This window comes from Cervus canadensis, chromosome 12 (genome assembly GCF_019320065.1).
Source record: "Cervus canadensis isolate Bull #8, Minnesota chromosome 12, ASM1932006v1, whole genome shotgun sequence".
In the NCBI taxonomy this organism is placed as follows: Eukaryota; Metazoa; Chordata; class Mammalia; order Artiodactyla; family Cervidae; genus Cervus; species Cervus canadensis.
The window spans coordinates 60,210,705-60,228,942 of record NC_057397.1 but is presented as its reverse complement, the minus strand read 5'-3'; the positions used below and the strand labels follow the sequence as shown (position 1 = coordinate 60,228,942).

Sequence of the window (18,238 nt, the reverse complement as noted above, 5' to 3'; positions counted from 1 at the left end):
AAATTAAGGCTTAAAACTAATCCTAAGTACACTTAATGTAACTAGTTTTTAGTATAATTTTTATATTATCTACACCTTCCTGTCCAGCAAACACAGTAGTTATTACTGTTTTATACCACATAAGTGATAGTTTAAAAGCTATCTCCCAGCCTAGAAACCTTAACGTATCATATATCATATATTGAAATCATCTCAAAAGAAATCACATGGAAATCTGACTTCATAAAATGCATTAGAGGCATTGTCTTATGTCTCTTCCATAAACCTAATAAATTTTTGAAAAACAATATCTTTGTTATGAAAGAGGCTCTTAACGTCAGTTCCAACTATCACTTATTTTCCCAAGCCAATTACAAAGAGAAATAAAATAGCATAACATCACTGTGCACTGTTTAAGGAATTTTTATTAAAGCAAGAATTTTATAATCCAAATTACGTTTCCTTGCTCAGTTATCAATTCTGTTACTTAAAACAGAAGTGACATTCTGAGCTATTCCACAGTAAAGAATTACAAAATTAAAGAAAGGAATGCTTTAAATTTTTGTACTTTGCTGAAAATTCTTTTTCCCATGGTCTATAAAACATTAATTTGTTTTTATATTTTACTATTTTTTTGTGTTTTTTTGTTGTTTTTAAATCAATAAGTAATCTAGGACTAGCACTATGTTTGCTAGACCTGGCATTTGCTCGGTACATAAGGTTCAAAGTTTCCTTTCCTTTTTTTATTTATTTTATATTTTGCAATGTTTTTTTTCCATAATATTTAAGTTTTTCGATGTTTAGGTATTTTTCTTCGGTGAAGCACGAGTTTCTTCTCATGGTCCCTGATCATCTGTAAATGTGGGGAAAAGAGATGATGGTCATCAAACTTAAGACACAGAACATAATGATTCCAACCACTAAAAAGAAAGGACATTTACCTAGGTGACAGAAATGCTAATTATAGCTATAATGGCAGTCATATTTTACAATATATAAATGTATCCAATTAACATGCTGCACACCTTAAATTTAAACAATGTTGTTATGTCAAGCATTGTAATAAAAACAAGTAAGAGGACCAGTACTGGCACTTGAGGACCAAGCCCTCAGCAAGCTCAGCCTGTTGAGAGCCGTCTCTGTGAAGCTCTCCGAACCACAGCACCCCTGCTCAGGCTGCACCAGTTCACCAGCTGCGGGGCGGCTCTCCCACGGCGACAGCGGGGAGAGGAGCTTCCACGCGGGACATGGCCCGCACAGCCCCAGCTATTTCCTATTTTATAGGAAAGCTTTGTACGCGCCTGGCTCTGGCTACACAGCTATATCACCCTATTTCTTGGGGGTAATGAAAGGCAGTATTAGAGGCCAAAAAACAACTTCATCACTGCCACCCAAGAAAATGTATTAAGCTATGAAAGTCCTTCAAGAATAGCTATCTACACAGGGCCAATCCATGTTACAGCCGTTTAACACAAATTACTATACAAAATGTCTGAATGGGTCTTAAGCTCAAAAATTCAAGTCTATACCAGGGTTAACAGGTAGTTAATTCCTCTGTATCTTTACTTCTCTTTGAAAAACTGGCAATGCATTTGGATTAGTGATAAAACGAGTTTTTGCTACGTTTCAATACATGCTCAAACTGTGAGAATAAGAAAGACAAGGCAGGCTCACTTTAGACAGTCGGAACCCCGGTGGCACTGTTAACTGCTTTCTGGGCAGCCTCTTTTGCTTGGTGGGCTTGTAATACGGCTACAGCTTCATCAACCTGAAAAAACGAAAACAAACTGGTTCTGAAAAACAGTAATTAGAAGATAGCTTCAAACCACCAACCTACAAATGTCCAACAAAGGCAAACTTCTTTCCTCAGATGAAAGTGTTAATGACTGTTATGAAAAAAAAACACAACATTCCAACTATACATCTGTATCCTTTGGGCTCTATTCCACCACTGTTTTGGAATTATTAACCTCTTGTACTTCCTACTCTCTCCCCACCAAAAATCCCCCAAAGTTCAGAAATATCAGCAAATATCCCTTTCTTAAATACAGATGAGCACAGCTAAGAGTTAATGGACACTGGAGTTACAGTGACTGGATCTGAAGCCGAGCTCTGCCATTCACTAGCTGCTTTTTGAGCAACTAGGCAAATTATTCAACCTCTCTCTGCTTCAGGTTTCCTGTCTGTGTCTATAAAATAGGGGTAACAGCACCATAGTTATTAGGATTTTCAATTAATATTTATAAACCTCTTAGAACTGTGCGTGACTTGTACAAAGCACTTATAAATGTTCTACAAAACATCCTGGAATATGTAGTATAAGAAGCTGGTAGGTAAATGATAAATTTAAATTACTTTGGAACGGAGAGACTCTGGAGACTCAAGCATATGAAGAAGTTCTGAATTATCAATCTCCAACAACATGCCAGTGATTTTACCAGCAAGAGTAGGGTGCATGGCTTGAATTAGAGGAAAGAGCCGTTCACCTAGGAACAAAAACATTCAAAAACTCCTTCAATCAAAAAAAAAATTTTTTAAGGCATCTACTATATAGTAAAACTGGGGTTTATGAACCCTTCATATACAGCAAATAAATGTGAACCCATAATCCACCATTTCAGTATCTTTCATGAGATGATCAGTATAAAATGGATTAAGATCTACCACAAGGCAATTAATTCTTGGAAGCATCAGTTTGCCGAACAAAGATGAAATGAAGCTATGTGTTAAATCTGTGCTCAGTCAAAACCAAAGTGGCTTACTCATTTGGTTCAAATTTCAAACTCCTCCTTCAGAAAATGTGGTAGGATACCTGGCAAGTCATGCCCCATTACCCTGTCCACCAAAGGCAACATTTAAATAGTTTTCCAGGCTTTTAATGAGTTAGGCAGACAAACTGCCATGGTAATCATTCATACCAATTCAGATCCCGCCACCCTAATTTGTCATTTTTAGGTGCAAAGGCAGTCTAAGTGTCTTCCTATTTTCTAGTCTCTTACTGTAATTTACCAGGTGGGACAAAGGTACTTACCCAACATTTGCTTCTGCTCTTGAGGAGGGGCAGATGCCAACATGGAAGCAGTCAGAGGCTCCTGACCTTGTACATGAACAGCGGGCTAGAAAGAAAATGGGAAAACTCCTAAGTACAGAAGTAATGACAAGCACAAACACAGTCATCACTGGAAAATAACTGGATAAAGACTATAATCTAAACATAAACAGGAGAAGCTGAGTGAACCAGAAAATGCAGCCTAAGGCAGCTATTAACACCTAAGTGCTCAAGTATTATAAGCACAGGGATGTTGAATTTTCTTTATCTGGAGTAGTCTCTGGAACCGTACTTCTAGTATAATCAACCACAATTTTGGTCCCAGGGGTCAAAAAACCAAAAAAACAGTAAGCCAAATCTTACAACCTAAACTTTATTTCACCCTTTCTTACAACTATGCCAAATAAAACTCTCAAATCACATAAGCAATTCCAGAAGGGAAAACAATGCTCTAGTTCCTCAAGTATAGCACATATTTTTACATACTAGCCATTAGTGGGACTTCAACAAGATGTTCTAGATAGCTTAAGCTCTCACACATCACACAGCTGTCCTCAAAGTCTTTGCAATCAAGGACTGTCATCTTTATCATAAAGAAGCCCTCAAATCCACACCTGCTGCATGGTGACTTGCGGCTGTGCATTAAGATGCTGTTGAGGATTGCGAACTCCCGCAGCATACTTGTACTGTGGAACGGTGCGGACAGCAGGAGTAGCTGCGGCAGCAGCAGCTGCGGGACGTGGACCCATCGTCTGTGTTGATGTGTTAGCTAAAAAAATAGAAACATTTTTTGTATTTATCTTCGTATTTCCAATTGGAGACCAACTTTCATGGGAAGGGTTAAGACTCACCAACACGCTGTGTCGACATGACTCGTGGAACCTGTGAAGAAGCTGGTCTCATAGTACTAAATGGTGGTCTAGGAGCGGCTGGGCGGATAGCACCGGGCATATTTTGGAATGCTACATTTAAAAATATGAACATACATTAACTGGGAAAAACTGTTCATCTTGCTTTTTCAGATTTGCACAAAAGACTAAAAATGATCAAATATAAACAAGTATATTTTTTAAAAGCTTAGGCTCCTATCTGCCATTTCTTCAGACTTTTATGCCACTCGTATCAGATCATAAAAATATGAAATGGAATTGGATGCATTCTCAAACTTGTGATAAAAAGAGAAAAAAAAATCAAACCAGCATATATTTTACGAACATTTTAAGATTCTTTTTAAAGAACAAAATGCTAAAGATGCCCAAAATGAACACCTGAAACTATAAATTACGGAAAGCAACAGCTAATATACCATTGGGATATAACAACTAATTTGCCTCATTTATGTTTTTAGTTCAAATACTTTGCAACTTAAAAAAAAAAAAAAAAAGCTTACGATGAGGTCTGGCACCCTGAGCAGTCCAGCGAGGACTTGGTCTTAGTTGAGCAATTTGGCTAGGAGGATAGTATGCAGCACGGTTCTGAGTCTGTAGGAAGCAAGCAAATGTATCAATCATAGAAAAAGCAAATAATACAACACATTATGCATGTTCAAAATATTTAACAGGTCCTCACTCCAGGAAAAGATCCCTAGGAGGAGGGCACAGCAACCCACTCCCATTTTCTTGCCTGCAGAATCCCAAGGACAGAGGAGCCTGGTGGGCTACAGCCCACAGGGTCACAAAGTCAGACACGACTGAAGTGACTCAGTACATAGCATGCATTTTTCAAATCCAATCATAATTCACATCTCAAATGTTTTCATCTTAAGACTTTACTCTTTTTTTTTGGTGGGGGGGTGGGGAGGAGACAAAACATTAAAGGTGACGAAACAGGAAAACCTTCATGAGGTTTTTGTCCTCTTCTAGAACCTACCTGTGGGATAGCTGCCATGAAGTAACCTGAAGGAGGTGCTGGCTGGTAGGGGTTGATTACGGGGTTGGGCACAGCTCTTACACTCGCCATCCTCTGCATATACTGGTTAGTGAGGTGAGCCTGGCGCTCTTCTTTGCGCTGAGCTAAAGCTACATACAATGGCTTGGTGGCCACAATTCTACCGTTCATTTCCGTAACTGCTTTAGTGGCTTCTTCTGGGGAGGAGAAACATACAAAACCAAAACCTTTGCTGCGACCACCCTCCATCATAACCTATTGAAAGAAAATTAAAAAACCACACAATTAATGCAATGGAAGGATGAGGCATTAAGAACAGTATCAACTAGAGCCACCAACTCACACTTAACTAAACCCTGTCAATACTTTCATCATTTTCCCCACAATTTTCCCATTAATATCCAAATACTAAGGGTAAACTACATGTAAGCATTATCCTAGCCAAGCAAACGTAGAGAGGCAGAGACACAACAGAAACTTTAAGGTTTTTAGATTTTCAATATTAAGGTTTAATTTCTAAATACATTCAAAGCCTACTAAATTTACTTAGTAAAAAATTTAGAAAAATGCACAATTAAAATCTGACTATTCTATATTCTAACAAGTCAAGCTGACAAGATGCTATATTACTCTTTGAGGGGAGGGAGCAGTTGAGTCTCATTTTACAATTAAAATTTCACATTCACAACCGTAAGGGCCATAAATATTGGGGTTAATAAACGTTCAGAAAACTTCACAATAACTCCAAAGATTTTTTAAACAAGCAGTAAGGAAATGAAATGAACTCCTCAGTAGACCTACATGTAAGCATGCTATACAGCTGTATCAAACAGCATGCTGGTGACACAGGAACAAACAGAAGAGCAATAAAACAGACTCATGATCGTACATAAATGTGGAATCAAAACAAAACAAAAAACTGGCCTCAGGGATACAGAGAACAGATTGGTGGCTGCCACAGACAGCGGGCTTGGGGAAACACATGAAGGTGTTTAAAAGTACAAACTCCTAGGCATAAAGTCACAGGGAAGCAATGACGAGGGACGCAATGAATAGGATGTATAGGGACAGTGTGGGAACTATCGTTAATATGAGTTACTTATCTGAAAGTTGTATAGAGTGAATCTTTAAAGTTACCATTACAAGAAAAAAATATTTTTAATCTATGGTAATAAATGTTAACTAGACTTACTGTGGTGATCACTCTGCAGTATACACAAATATCAAACAACTATGTTGTACATTTGAATATGTTTTATGTCAGTTACATCTCAGAAAGAGTCTAGAAATATACCCATGCAAGTATGGGAATTTGGGATGTTAAGCTTACATTTTAAAACACTGGGTAAAGATGGACTTTGGACTATCTAGCATATGGTACAACGGGATAATTCTGAATTAACGTAGAGCTTATATTCACATCACATTGAAACAATTCCAATTGCCAGATAAGATTCTGACTCTGAACAAAAAATGCAAAATACAGGGAAAATCTAAGATGACACAAGACCCCCAAGTCCTAAATGGAAGACCTAGAAAAAATTTTTGCAATATAAAACAAACAGCTGACATAAAATTCTCCCTATGAAATCAATAAACAATGCAATGTAAAAACAGGCAAAGAATAGGCTAAACAAGTAAACACATAAATAGCATGTCTCATTTAAAAAGATGTGTATCACTTTCTACTAACTTGACAAGACTAGTAGTAGTTTGTTCAGCCTTTTTAAACAATTCTGTCATATTAAATATACATACCCACTAACCAGCAATTTCAACTCTAGGACTTTAGAAATACTGGTATGTATGTGTGCAAAGATATCTAATAGTGTTAACATGCAAGTAACCCAAGTGTCCAATAATATGGGCACAGCAGAATAAATTATGGTACACTTAGACCATGAACAGTCAGCCCTTAGTGAAAAATGAGAAAAGGTCTGAGATAAATATGTATCCAGATCTGTAAAATAAAAAGACAAATTGCAGAATAGGTATACTATGATTGTTTTATAAAAACTTTATATGCATACAGTAAGTATACAAGCATGGAAAAATATCCGGGACAGCCAACCAAGTCCTTCGCCAGACTTTAGCATGGAGTTGTCACCTTTCTGTCTTGATCAATGTTTTTTCAGCAAGTGTTATCAAATTAACATGAAGATCTCCTCTCTCAGAATAAATTCTTGCCAAACTGTTTATCTCCTTGCTAACAGTGATATAGTGATCCACAAAGGACTTCTTTTTAAAAAGGACTTTTTATAAAGACTCTCCTTTGTAAAACATGCATGCTTCTTCATACATTCAAAATAAATGGATGCACAATACTCCATTTAAATGCTTTTCAGGGAACATAAAGGATAAACACATTTCTCTTACAACATGTTCTCTTACAACACTCCAGTATGAAATATAAAATTTATATACATACATCCACGAGCACAGATTTTTCTCAAATCTTAAAAAAAGATATGCATCATATGCTTTACCTTTGCACTGGTGATTGTGCCAAATGGAGAAAACTCTTTCCGGAGACGTTCATCATCAATACCATCATCAAGATTTTTCACATAAAGGTTAACACCCTTAAAAAAAAAATTGGAAAAAGAAAACCACAGTGGTACTTAAACATACTTCCTATTAGCTTATCCCGTTTCCTTTCCTTGTTCCCCTCACACCCTCCGGTTGCCTGGCAGCAACTGAAATGAATATAGAATAGGCTTCCTCACTCCTGCCTTAGTTTTACTTGTTCAGTTAAAAAATGAACCTGGTATCTGGTGATCCTATCTTGCTTCATCTGTTCAAATTTGCGCTTAAGTTCTGTCTGTCGTTCCACTTTTTTCTGGGCTCGACCAACATAAATTTGTTTTCCATTGAGCTCTTTTCCATTCATCTCATCCACAGCCTTATGGAAAAAAAAAATTTTAATTACTAACTTGCACTATATGTAAGTTCATTTTTTAACAATAAAGAAAATCTGTTAGTTTATAAAAGCTAAAGATAAAAAACAAGCCATCACAAAAACTAAACTTTGGGGTTTTAAGACATAATATAGGTTTTCAATTTATACTCTCAAAGCTAATACATGAAATGCAAGTAATTCAAAACAATACATGTGAAAAACAACATGTAGACTGGCCAGCGGTATGCTTGTGTATTTTGATGCAAGAGCAACTCAACTTTATATCCCCCATTTCTTATTACAAAATACGGAAAACCCACACTGCCTCTGATAAGTATATATTAAGTCTTACTTTTTGTGCATCTTCATGCCTTTCAAAGCTTACAAATCCAAAGCCTTTGGATTTTCCACTCTCATCAGTCATTACTTTCACACTTAAGGCAGGCCCTGAAAAAAAATTTAATGATTCAAATATATTCCCTACAACATTTAGTTTATACATTTAAAGTTTCAAAAAAAGTTGTGCGGAAAAGAATATAAAAATGGGGATTAAAAAAAATCCCAAACCTCCAGAAATTTATTCTTCCTTTTACCCTCTCTCCTATCACAGGCACTAAACATTCTCTTCAAAGACCCTTTATTTTTTCTAAGAAGCTAAGTAAACTCTTTCTCTGAAATATTCCTCCTTCCATTTAAGGAGGTATGTTTCAGACAAATGTTTAAGTAACAAAGTTAATTTATTCTTAGCATTTAGTACAAAACAGATGCATTGTTCTAAAACAACTTGATTTTCTTAAGAATTCCTTAAGCCTTGGCCCACTTGATTTTCAACAGGGAGTAGAGGAAACAGAGGCCTTGACCTTTGGGGAAGATGAGACAGAGGCACCTGGAGATGGCATGTTTCTGAAGACACACTTCTCCCCCACCAGCTCCCTCAATAAAATACTTAACTGAACTGGGTATTATTTTAGGGAGGTGGGGGAAAAGTTTAAAAAAAAAAAAAAATCACATCTAATTACAGAGAATCTGCAAGATTTATGGGCACAGATATGACTGTTTAGAGGGTTCAATGTGGCATGGCAGCTTGGCAATAATCAAGTATTACATTTCCTAATTCTTTATGATTTGAAATGCTCTTAAAAAAACAGGACACCTGTTTAAGTTAACTAAAAGGGAAAGCAAAGTTAAGGGGCAAGCAAATCATCTGCAAGAGTACAATGTCAGGTTCATCTTCTGATTAGCTACACAACTATTTAAATTGAGACTGGTTACACGTCACTGGAAAATCTGGATCATTCAAAGTTATTATTTTAAATTGCTCAAACATGATGCTGAGACTGGCCAAATATCCTAAAGCTGGCCAGCTTTCCTAACCCGTAATTAAAGACTACATTCCAACCTAAGTTGGTTGTGTCACATGCAATGCCTCTGATCAGATGGGATCTGTTAGTGCATAAATCCAGCACAATTTCTTAACATAGCAAAACCTTTTAAAGGCTGTTCCAATTACAGTGACAACTTACTGTGCTAACGCAAGGCTATTAACCTTTAAACTGGATAGAATTTTACTTATATGCTAGTATAATGGACTATCAGTAGCTTAATCCAAATTAACTACAAAATTTAAGTACCATGAAGTCTCATTTATTTTCAGTATAAAATATTATCCAAAAGTAACAATGTGAATATAAAAATTTCATTCAGACACATTACCAAACTTGCCAAAGAGATCCTTAAGGCGCTCATCATCCATGTCTTCTCCAAAATTCTTGATGTAAACATTGGTGAACTCTTTTGCCCTAGCTCCAAGTTCTGCTTCTCGTTCTTTACGAGACTTAAATCTTCCAACAAATCTAATAAAATATGTAAGAACTATAAAATTAGGTTCTACTTTATGAAGTTCAGCTTAACTAAGCCTGATAGGTGATTCTGTAATAGCCACTGCTAATTTCAGAATCTCTAATAAGGAGCACACTATAAAGCAGAAATAGGGTCTTAACTGAAAAAATAAAAGCACCAAATATAACAAACCTCTCAACTATAACCACAAAAAAGGATATTTTCCCTAATATACCCCTCTGCCGTCCTTCTAGCTAACCTGGGTTCAGAAGATTATGTCCAGAAATGCAATGGAATGGAAGTATGCATGGAACAGGCCAGTGAGGAGACAAAACTTTTATCACTGCTGTTCCAACATGGCTTCTTCCAAAACAGAAATTTATGCTACTGAATTCTGTCCTCATACACCCAACAGCCTGGGACGAATTTCTTTGTGACATTATCAACAAAAATGTTTTAAAAATTAAGACTTTCCCCAGTATAAAAGTAATATGTACGTCACTACAGAATACAAGAATAAACATCATCAAAGTAAAGATCCATTTCAGATAATTCCACCCGGAACGTGACTGAATTTAGTGTCTTTTTGTTTTCTGTGTTTAAGTCTAGATAGCACAATTTCTTTTCAGAGAAGATACCTATGATTTTATTCCCTTAGAACACCCCTCATCTCCCTCCTCCCACATGGTGGTGTTTCTCCATGCAATTGTTTTATAAATGTTCTCAATGGGAACATAATATTCCATCGTGGACAGCACAACTTTTTGCTTTTATAAATAATGCCATAACTTTACAAGACTGTTACTTGTTCTTAGGATAGCACTGTAGAAATCACAGCAGTTCAAAGGTTATATAAATAACTTTAAGTTTATACCTAACAAACTGCTTTCCAAAATAGGGTTATATCATTTTATACTCAGAAAACAGCAATAAATCAAGTTCTTACTTTAATCTAGACTGTCACCAGTGGTAGCCATTTTCTCCTCTAAACCATTGCTGACAGGCCAAAGATATTTTCATCTGTAAATGCTGGTGATGCTAAACATTTTTCTCATCTAAAGATGTACTAACTTTAAGAATTATCCTTTGTAAACATTGTTCATACTGAGAAGTTGCTGGTTTTCTTAAGCCATATTTGAGGCTCTTTACATATTCCTAATCTTTCCTTAACCAGCAGGTGACAGAACTCAAACAGCTAACACCATGTGCACGACTCCTTCATGGATAGACTGACCACACCACCTGCCACAGATGCCAGAGTGATGCAGCAGACCTCTAAGACCCAAACCCACTGTGTGTGCCATTACCCCAGTTCACATGGCAACATGAACTCAGACATCACTTACAAGATGACCTCAAGGCTGAATCTGCCCAGATAAGGAAAATCCACTGGCATAGAAGATAAAAGAAAATTGAGATCTGTAATTTCTTTGGGCTCATAAAAACCTGTATTTTTACAACCTGTAGCAGAAAGCCTTACAGAGGTTTTATCAGTATCGTCATTTAAAAAGTTTTCAACTTTTAATAACAAGTTTATTTCAGAAAAGATAAACCATGAAGACTTCTGATTTCCGATTTATCTTCACACAGAAAAGCGAGCCAAATTACCACAATTACAACAATCGTTGTAGGAGTAAAGAATCCCTGGTAGCTCAGAGAGTAAAGAATCTGCCTGCAAAGCAAGAGACCTGGGTTCGATCCCCGGGTCATGAAGATCCCTTGAAGAAGGAAATGGCAACCTACTCCAGTATTCTTGCCCAGAGAATTCCACTGAACAGAGGAGCTGGGCAGGTGACAGTCCATGGGGGCCACAAAGAGTTAGGACACAACTGAGCAACCAACAAGGCCCAGTAAAGAGCTACCCCGGGCTCTCAATTTATGCAACGAATTTGTATCCCAGTTTCTCTCTCATACCAGCATGTAAAACATAGGCAAATCACTTTAGCCCCAGCTTTGAATATAAAATGGGCTAATTATTACCTTGAGAATTATGACTAAGTTTCTGCCTGCATTTCATACTTTTTCAACTATGCACTTATTTCTGGGAAAGCTTTGTATTTCAGTATACCTAGCTTCTCCTTTTTCTTTTCGGTTTGAATACTGACCAGTTGTATTAATTCCCTGTTATTTGTATGTTATAGTAACTATGGAGAAAAGACAATTGTAAAATCTACCAAGATATGGTTTATTAATTTTCACTCTAGCTGTTACCTCTTTTGAGCACAAATATATTTCTTGTAAAATGGATGAATTGATTTTAACTATTAAAAACAGATTTGAAGTATGATTAACTTCATATTTATACTTACACTTTGCGATCATTTAGAAGCATCCCATTCATTTTTTCAATAGCTCTTTCAGCTGCTTCCTGTGTCTCGAAATGCACAAATCCATAACCCTTGGAACCATTTTCATCACAAACCACCTAGGGGAAAATGTATACCAATTTTTCATTACTTACTACTGATTTAGGATTTTTCCAATGTTCAGATAACGTGTCAGCTACCTTACCTCGGTGTTTGGGAAATAAAGATATCCATTAACAGAAAGCACAGTTGCTATCTTAAGGAATAAACTACAAGTAGCTTCCCCAAAGCTCAGTGGGTAAAGTGTGCCTGCAATGCAAGAGGTACAGGAGATGCGGGTTTGATCTCTAGGTTAGGAAGATCCCCTGGAGAAAGGATTGGCAACCCACTCCAGTATTCTTGTCCGAAAAACCCCATGAACAGAGGAGCCTGGCAGGCTATCGTCCAAAGGACTGCAAAGAGTCGGATGAGACTGAGCCACTAAGCACATGGCTACAACACTGTAGTAAGTGTTCAGTTCAGTCACTCACACTACCCACAACAGCTCCAGAGAAATTCCTAGATATATTTTTACTAGCATCACTTTAAAATTTCTTTTATTACTCGCTTTATTTTCATTTTTATACCCTACTATTACTAGACAAATTCCACCATTGATAGTTTGTTGTTTTGAACCAAGTATTTCACACAGGGTTCTTTGACCTACACCAGTGTTCCCAATTATCTTCCAAATTTGGCTTCTGATAATCTAGTGAAAGATGACTGTGCTCAGTAAGAGGAAGAACCTTGTCTTATCCAACTTTCATCTTTGGGGCCTATTTAGGCTCTGACAGGAGTTAACAGAATGCTGGATCAGGAGAAGTCCAGCAAGATGGCAGGAGGGGCAAAATCACGTTTAGAATCAAACCCCATACCCGTCAGAGATGCTCAGAGGGCTCAAACAAAGCTTGTGTGCACCAGGACCCAGAGACTGAGCCAGAATTGTGTCTGAGTGTCTCTTGCGGAAGTATGGGTCAGCAGTAGACTGCTGTGGGGCAGGGGCTCTGGGTGCAGTAAGCCCTTTTGGAGGTCACCATTAACCCTACCTTAGAGCCACCAGAACTTACACACAACTGAGGAAACAGACTCTGAGAGGGCCCAAACAAAACCTTGTCCACAACAGGACCCAGGAGAAAGGAGCAGTGACTCCACAAGAGACTGACCCAGACTTGCCCCGAGGGTCCAGGAGTCTCCCGTGGAGGTGTGGGTCAGTGATGGCCTGCTAGAGGGTTGGGGGCAGAGTTCAGCAGTGCATGAGACCTTCTGAAGGAGGTTGTGCGTTATCCTTATTACCTCCACCATAGTTTGGTCTCAGGTCAAACAACTGGGAGGGAACACAGCCCTGCTCATCAACAGAAAATTGGATTAAGATTTACTGAGCATGGCCCTGCCCATCAGAACAAGATCCAGTTTCCCCCTCAGTCAGTCTCTCCCATCAGGAAGCTTCCATAAGCCTCTTATCCTTCTCCATCAGAGGGCTGACAGACTGAAAACCACAATCATAGAAAACTAACCAATCTGATCACATGGACCACAGCCTTGTCTAACTCAATGAAACTATGAGCCATGCTATGCAGGGCCACCCAAGATGGGTCATGGTGGAGAGTTCTGACAAAACGTGGTCCACTGGAGAAGGGAATGGCAAACCACTTCAGTATTCTTGCCTTGAGAACCCCATGAACAGTAAATTATGTTTACTTGTCACATTTTTGCTTACCTTACATGAAAGGATGTTACCAAAAGCAGAAAATGTATCATACAGTGCTTTATTATCAATGGATTTATCCAAATTTTTAATGAATATGTTGCCCACTCCACTTTTGCGAAGTGATGGATCACGCTGAGACCACATGATGCGTACTGGCTTGCCCTTTATCACATCAAAATTCATGGTGTCCAAAGCACGCTCCGCTGCAAAAAAGGACATTTTCAAAGTAAATATTATTCAAAACTTTTACAGTCTACTTAATATAATCTACTGTGGAAGGAATAATTGAGCACATGGCCCCTCTACTTCCTTAAACTGAAGATGGCTGGACTTTACACCTGTCAGTCTAGATTTATATCATACAACACAAAAAAGACAAGTATCAAGAAATCCCAAATTTCCCATATGTTAACAGATGACATGTTGTTTAGAACTAACATATTTCTGAAGCAATCTCTTCCTTTAATTGCCATGAAATTTAAAAGTGCTTTTTTGTTCCTGATCAACTATAAAAACAGATTTCCCCTTCACAATCTGCTTGATAAGCAATATAAAAAGACACTAAAAGCAACTACAGATTATCCACAAGCAGAGCAGTTTACAGATTTTCAAGCATTTTAACTTATTCCCTACTACTTGTTAAAAATGTTTTATCACTTATTCCTGTCAGTATTACACAAAAGCTAGCCCATCTTCTAAAAAAAAGTTCGTGGCTTATTGGGGGGGATTTCAGTGACTCATGGCACAACTTCCTACTACCATGTTAAAAAAAAAAAATGAAAGGTTCTATCCATTCAGAAACATTTGAGTCATGCCTTTAAAAACTAATGTGAAGTTGAGCATATTTAGCTATTAACAAAATTTTTAAAATAACCTGGTTTACAATAGTCCAACTCACTATTAATACATATAAAACCAGTTTTATCTTAGATCATTTACTTAATAACTGATGATTAGTTACTGCTGGAGAGTGCTAGAAAATTTCAAAACCTGAGTTCAGAGTCTACAAGGGATCAAATTATGTGCACCTGTACCATTAAAAACACTTATTAAAGAAGTTTGGACTCTAAATGGAAAAATGTATCCTTAAGTAGAAAAGACTAGTTCCTAAAGAAGGGACACACACAGTCCATTTGAAGTTCTGAAACATCAATTTTCACAAATGCCATGCTAGTGTTAACTGTAAAGTTAGTGAGAAACAAATTTTCCAGCCGCTTCTTTCTATAAATGAAAATTTCAGTTTCTAGAAGATAGTGACAATCAGCTGTCAGCTCATTTATCAATTGGCCACACCTACTCAGCTCCCCTAGTTTTTTAGCTGACTTTGCTTGAGCTTCTTTTGAATGAGTCACCTTTTCCTGTTAAATTGGAAACTGACCACTTTCAGAAGCTATTCTACAAGTGCACCAATGCAGCAAAATAAGGGGGCGAGTAGAAGGAAAATCACTTAATTATTTGTAAAGAAAATAATCTGTATAAATATAGGAATAAAATAAACTGAAGATGGAAAAATGCTACCTTCTTTTCAGTAGTGACAGTACAGGTCTATTAGTATAGAGGATAATACACAGTGAGTGTACTGTAACCATGGTAACCTGAAGTTCAACTTTTAGAATCCCAAGAAATTAAAAATTTTTTTTTCCTGATTTAAAATTGTTTAGAAACTGTTAACAGTCAGTTTCAAAAGTTCACATTCCTAGAATTTGTTCGTTCAAATTTTCTCTATCAACCCTTCAGTTTGTGATTATCTGCACCCAAATTACCTTCCCTGATCTTCCATTTAGTGATAAACGTGATCAGAGTTGGGAAGAAACCTTACAGAGAGGCATTTGGAACTACTGCCTACAGAGCAAAGGGCAGAAAACCTGCAGTGCAGTTTTACAACTTGGTGTGGTCCAACAGCCTGTCTACCCCCAAATCTCAGTATTAACTTTACCTAGTGAAAAACTGATCACAAAATAATTCCTTAACGATATAAAAGTTTTAAATTCCACCTTCAAGGCCTTTCCTACAAAAACTAGATTCCGTATGTTTTATAATACTTGACATATATTCAAGTAGCCAAGGGGAAAAAGGGCAAAAATGGATCATAAAATTAAGTGAAAATGACTTTTCCAAGTCAATTGATTCAGCTATAAAGAAAAATCCTGGCAACTCATCAGGCCACATATTTGCCAAATATTCGAATTTTTGTGAACTGTTTAAAAATATAAGGTTAATCGCATCTTTTTTCCCATACATTCAAACTAATTAATCCCTTACTTTTCACTCAATCATTCCCCACGATGTATGAATATAATGGACCACTTTTATAAGGAAATCACCACTAGAATACCACATAAGTATAATGGTCTAGTACACACTACATTCACAAGCAACATTTTACAGTCAAAATTGGGGATGACATTTTTAAGTAAAATCCTTCAAAACCAGAGAGATTTCAAGGAAATGGAAAAACACAAACCCCGAATTACCAGTACCACGAAACTAACTAGATTTTAAAAATCAAAACTAACTAAACTGCCTGAGAAAACGATGGGTCATCTTCTACATCCCCTCTCTCCGAACTTGCTGCTTCAAGAACTGTCTGAACTAAGGGAAAACCCCCAAAGCAACGTCTCGTTGGTAATCTACACTTCTGGAGCCGTCAGTCACACCACGTTAGTGAGAGTGGTCGCAGAAACCTGAGGACGACCACCAGATTAACTTTATTCCAAGTCCCCGCGGCTTCCCCAGGCGACTGGACCCGCGACAGGGTACAGGCCTCGGGCCTGGGAGGTTACCGGGTTCAACACGTGGTATTTTTCGAGCACCGAAATGCACTTCCTCCCTGTCCTGGGGCGCCGGCAGGAGCCTGGGGGTGGTGGGAGCGCCTCCACCGACTACCGGAGTAGGGGATCGGCGCTCGACACCCCCAAGATCTCGCCGCTACCGGGGGGAGCACCGCGTCGTGTTAGAACCCAACCTCACCCACCCTCCGGGCGCGTCATCACCCTAAAGTTTGAGCGCTGCTGAGGCCGAGAAAATGGTCGCGGAAAAGGAAGTGGCCGGGCGCGCGAGGGGCGTGCGGCTGCCGGCGGCGCGGGCCCCGGCCGGCGCGGGGAGCCGGGGTCCTGACGCCCCAGCCTCTGCCCGCTGGCCTCGGGTGGGGTGACATGCCCTCCCGCCCCCTCCCCCCCGGGCCCGCCGGCCTAGCCCGCCCGCCGCCGCCTGAGCCTCATGGCCGCCCGCCCGGCCGCCCGCCCGCCGGGCCCGGCTCTCACCGTCCGCCGGCTGCTGGAAGTTCACATACGCGTAGCCCAAGGAGCGGCGGGTGATCATGTCCCTGCAGACCCGGATGGAGAGAATGGGCCCGGCCGGGCTGAACTTCTCATAGAGCATCGCCTCGGTCACATCGGGGTGTAGGTCCCCCACGTAGAGCGAGGCCATGGGGTAGCTGGGGGCGCTGGGGTTCATCTCGGCACGGCTGCCTGCAGGGCCACAGGCCGCGCGACCTTTCCCGTCAGAGGAGGGGAGAGAGTGCCGGGGCCGGGGGGCCGGAGCCGGGGGGAGGGGAGCGGGGGCAAGCGCAGAGGGACAAAAATCAACCGGAATCGGGAACTACTCAACGGCCGCAGAATCGGGTCGATCCGCTGCCGCTGGAGGCTTGGCTGCTGGCTGCCGGCTGGGGAGCGAGGGTGGCGGTGTCGGGTCCGGGCAGCGGGAGAAGGCCTCGGTCTCTTGGTTCCTTCTTGGAGCTGCTGCGGGGCCGCGGGCGGGCGGGTCGGTCTCGGCTGCTTCACCGGGTTATTTTATAAAAGAGGAAGGAAAAAAACAAATAAAAGTCTCCGGCGGGGGAGACGCGGATTTTTTTGTAAATTTTTTTTTGGGGTTTTTTGAAAGATTTTTTTAGATTTTTTTTGGATTTTTTTAATAATAAATGTGTGTTCCGAGCCCGGAGCACACACTCCGCACTCTCAGCACTAACCGCCGGGGAGAAGGGGAAGCACCGCCTCCTGCACCCTCTACTTATACCCCCCGCCGCACTCGCCCCGCCCCCCGCGCGTCTGACGCCACGGCCCTACGCGAGCGTCAGCGCCGGAGGGGGAGGAGACAAGGAGGCGGAGGGGGAGGAGGGAAGAGAAAAACAGGAGGAGGAAAAGAGCAGAGAGGAAGGGAGAGGAAGTGGCGGCGGCGGCAGCGGCTTCGGGTGTAGGGGGTGGGGCTGGGGCGGAGGGGCGGGGCTTCTGCGCACGCGCCGGGGTCGGGGGTGGGGGTGTGGGCGGGCCCCGCGCGGCGTAGGACCCGTGGGGGAGGGGAGGGGAGGGCCGGCTCGCGGGCGGCTCTCTGAGGAGCCGGGTGGGCCGGCCCCTCCTCCCACACACCCCGCCCCACCTCCACCCGGTAGAGGCGTTGAGCCGTCACCAGGGCGGTGGGCGGTGCGCGGGGCTTCCGGGTTTCTCGGCGCTTAACTACCCCCCACGTGCGCGACCCCCAAGGGCCCTCTTCCCGCCGCAGCCAGTCGTTCCACTCGCCCCCACCCCGCCCCCTAG

General features: G+C 40.4%; 1 protein-coding gene across 1 annotated transcript; it reads right to left on the bottom strand.

Annotated features, from left to right (window-relative positions):
- Positions 1-386: 386 nt before the first annotated feature.
- On the bottom strand, positions 387-17,893 carry PABPC1 (poly(A) binding protein cytoplasmic 1). The gene is made up of 15 exons (XM_043483278.1): positions 16,970-17,893; positions 13,716-13,909; positions 11,963-12,078; positions 9,528-9,667; positions 8,167-8,261; positions 7,680-7,817; positions 7,402-7,497; positions 4,898-5,170; positions 4,419-4,509; positions 3,880-3,990; positions 3,643-3,797; positions 3,011-3,095; positions 2,335-2,465; positions 1,654-1,747; positions 387-832 (listed from the first exon to the last, which is right to left on the bottom strand). The coding sequence occupies exons 1-14, from the start codon at positions 17,160-17,162 to the stop codon at positions 1,655-1,657; spliced, it is 1,911 nt and encodes a 636-aa protein (XP_043339213.1). The 5' UTR covers positions 17,163-17,893; the 3' UTR covers positions 387-832; position 1,654.
- Positions 17,894-18,238: the final 345 nt, after the last annotated feature.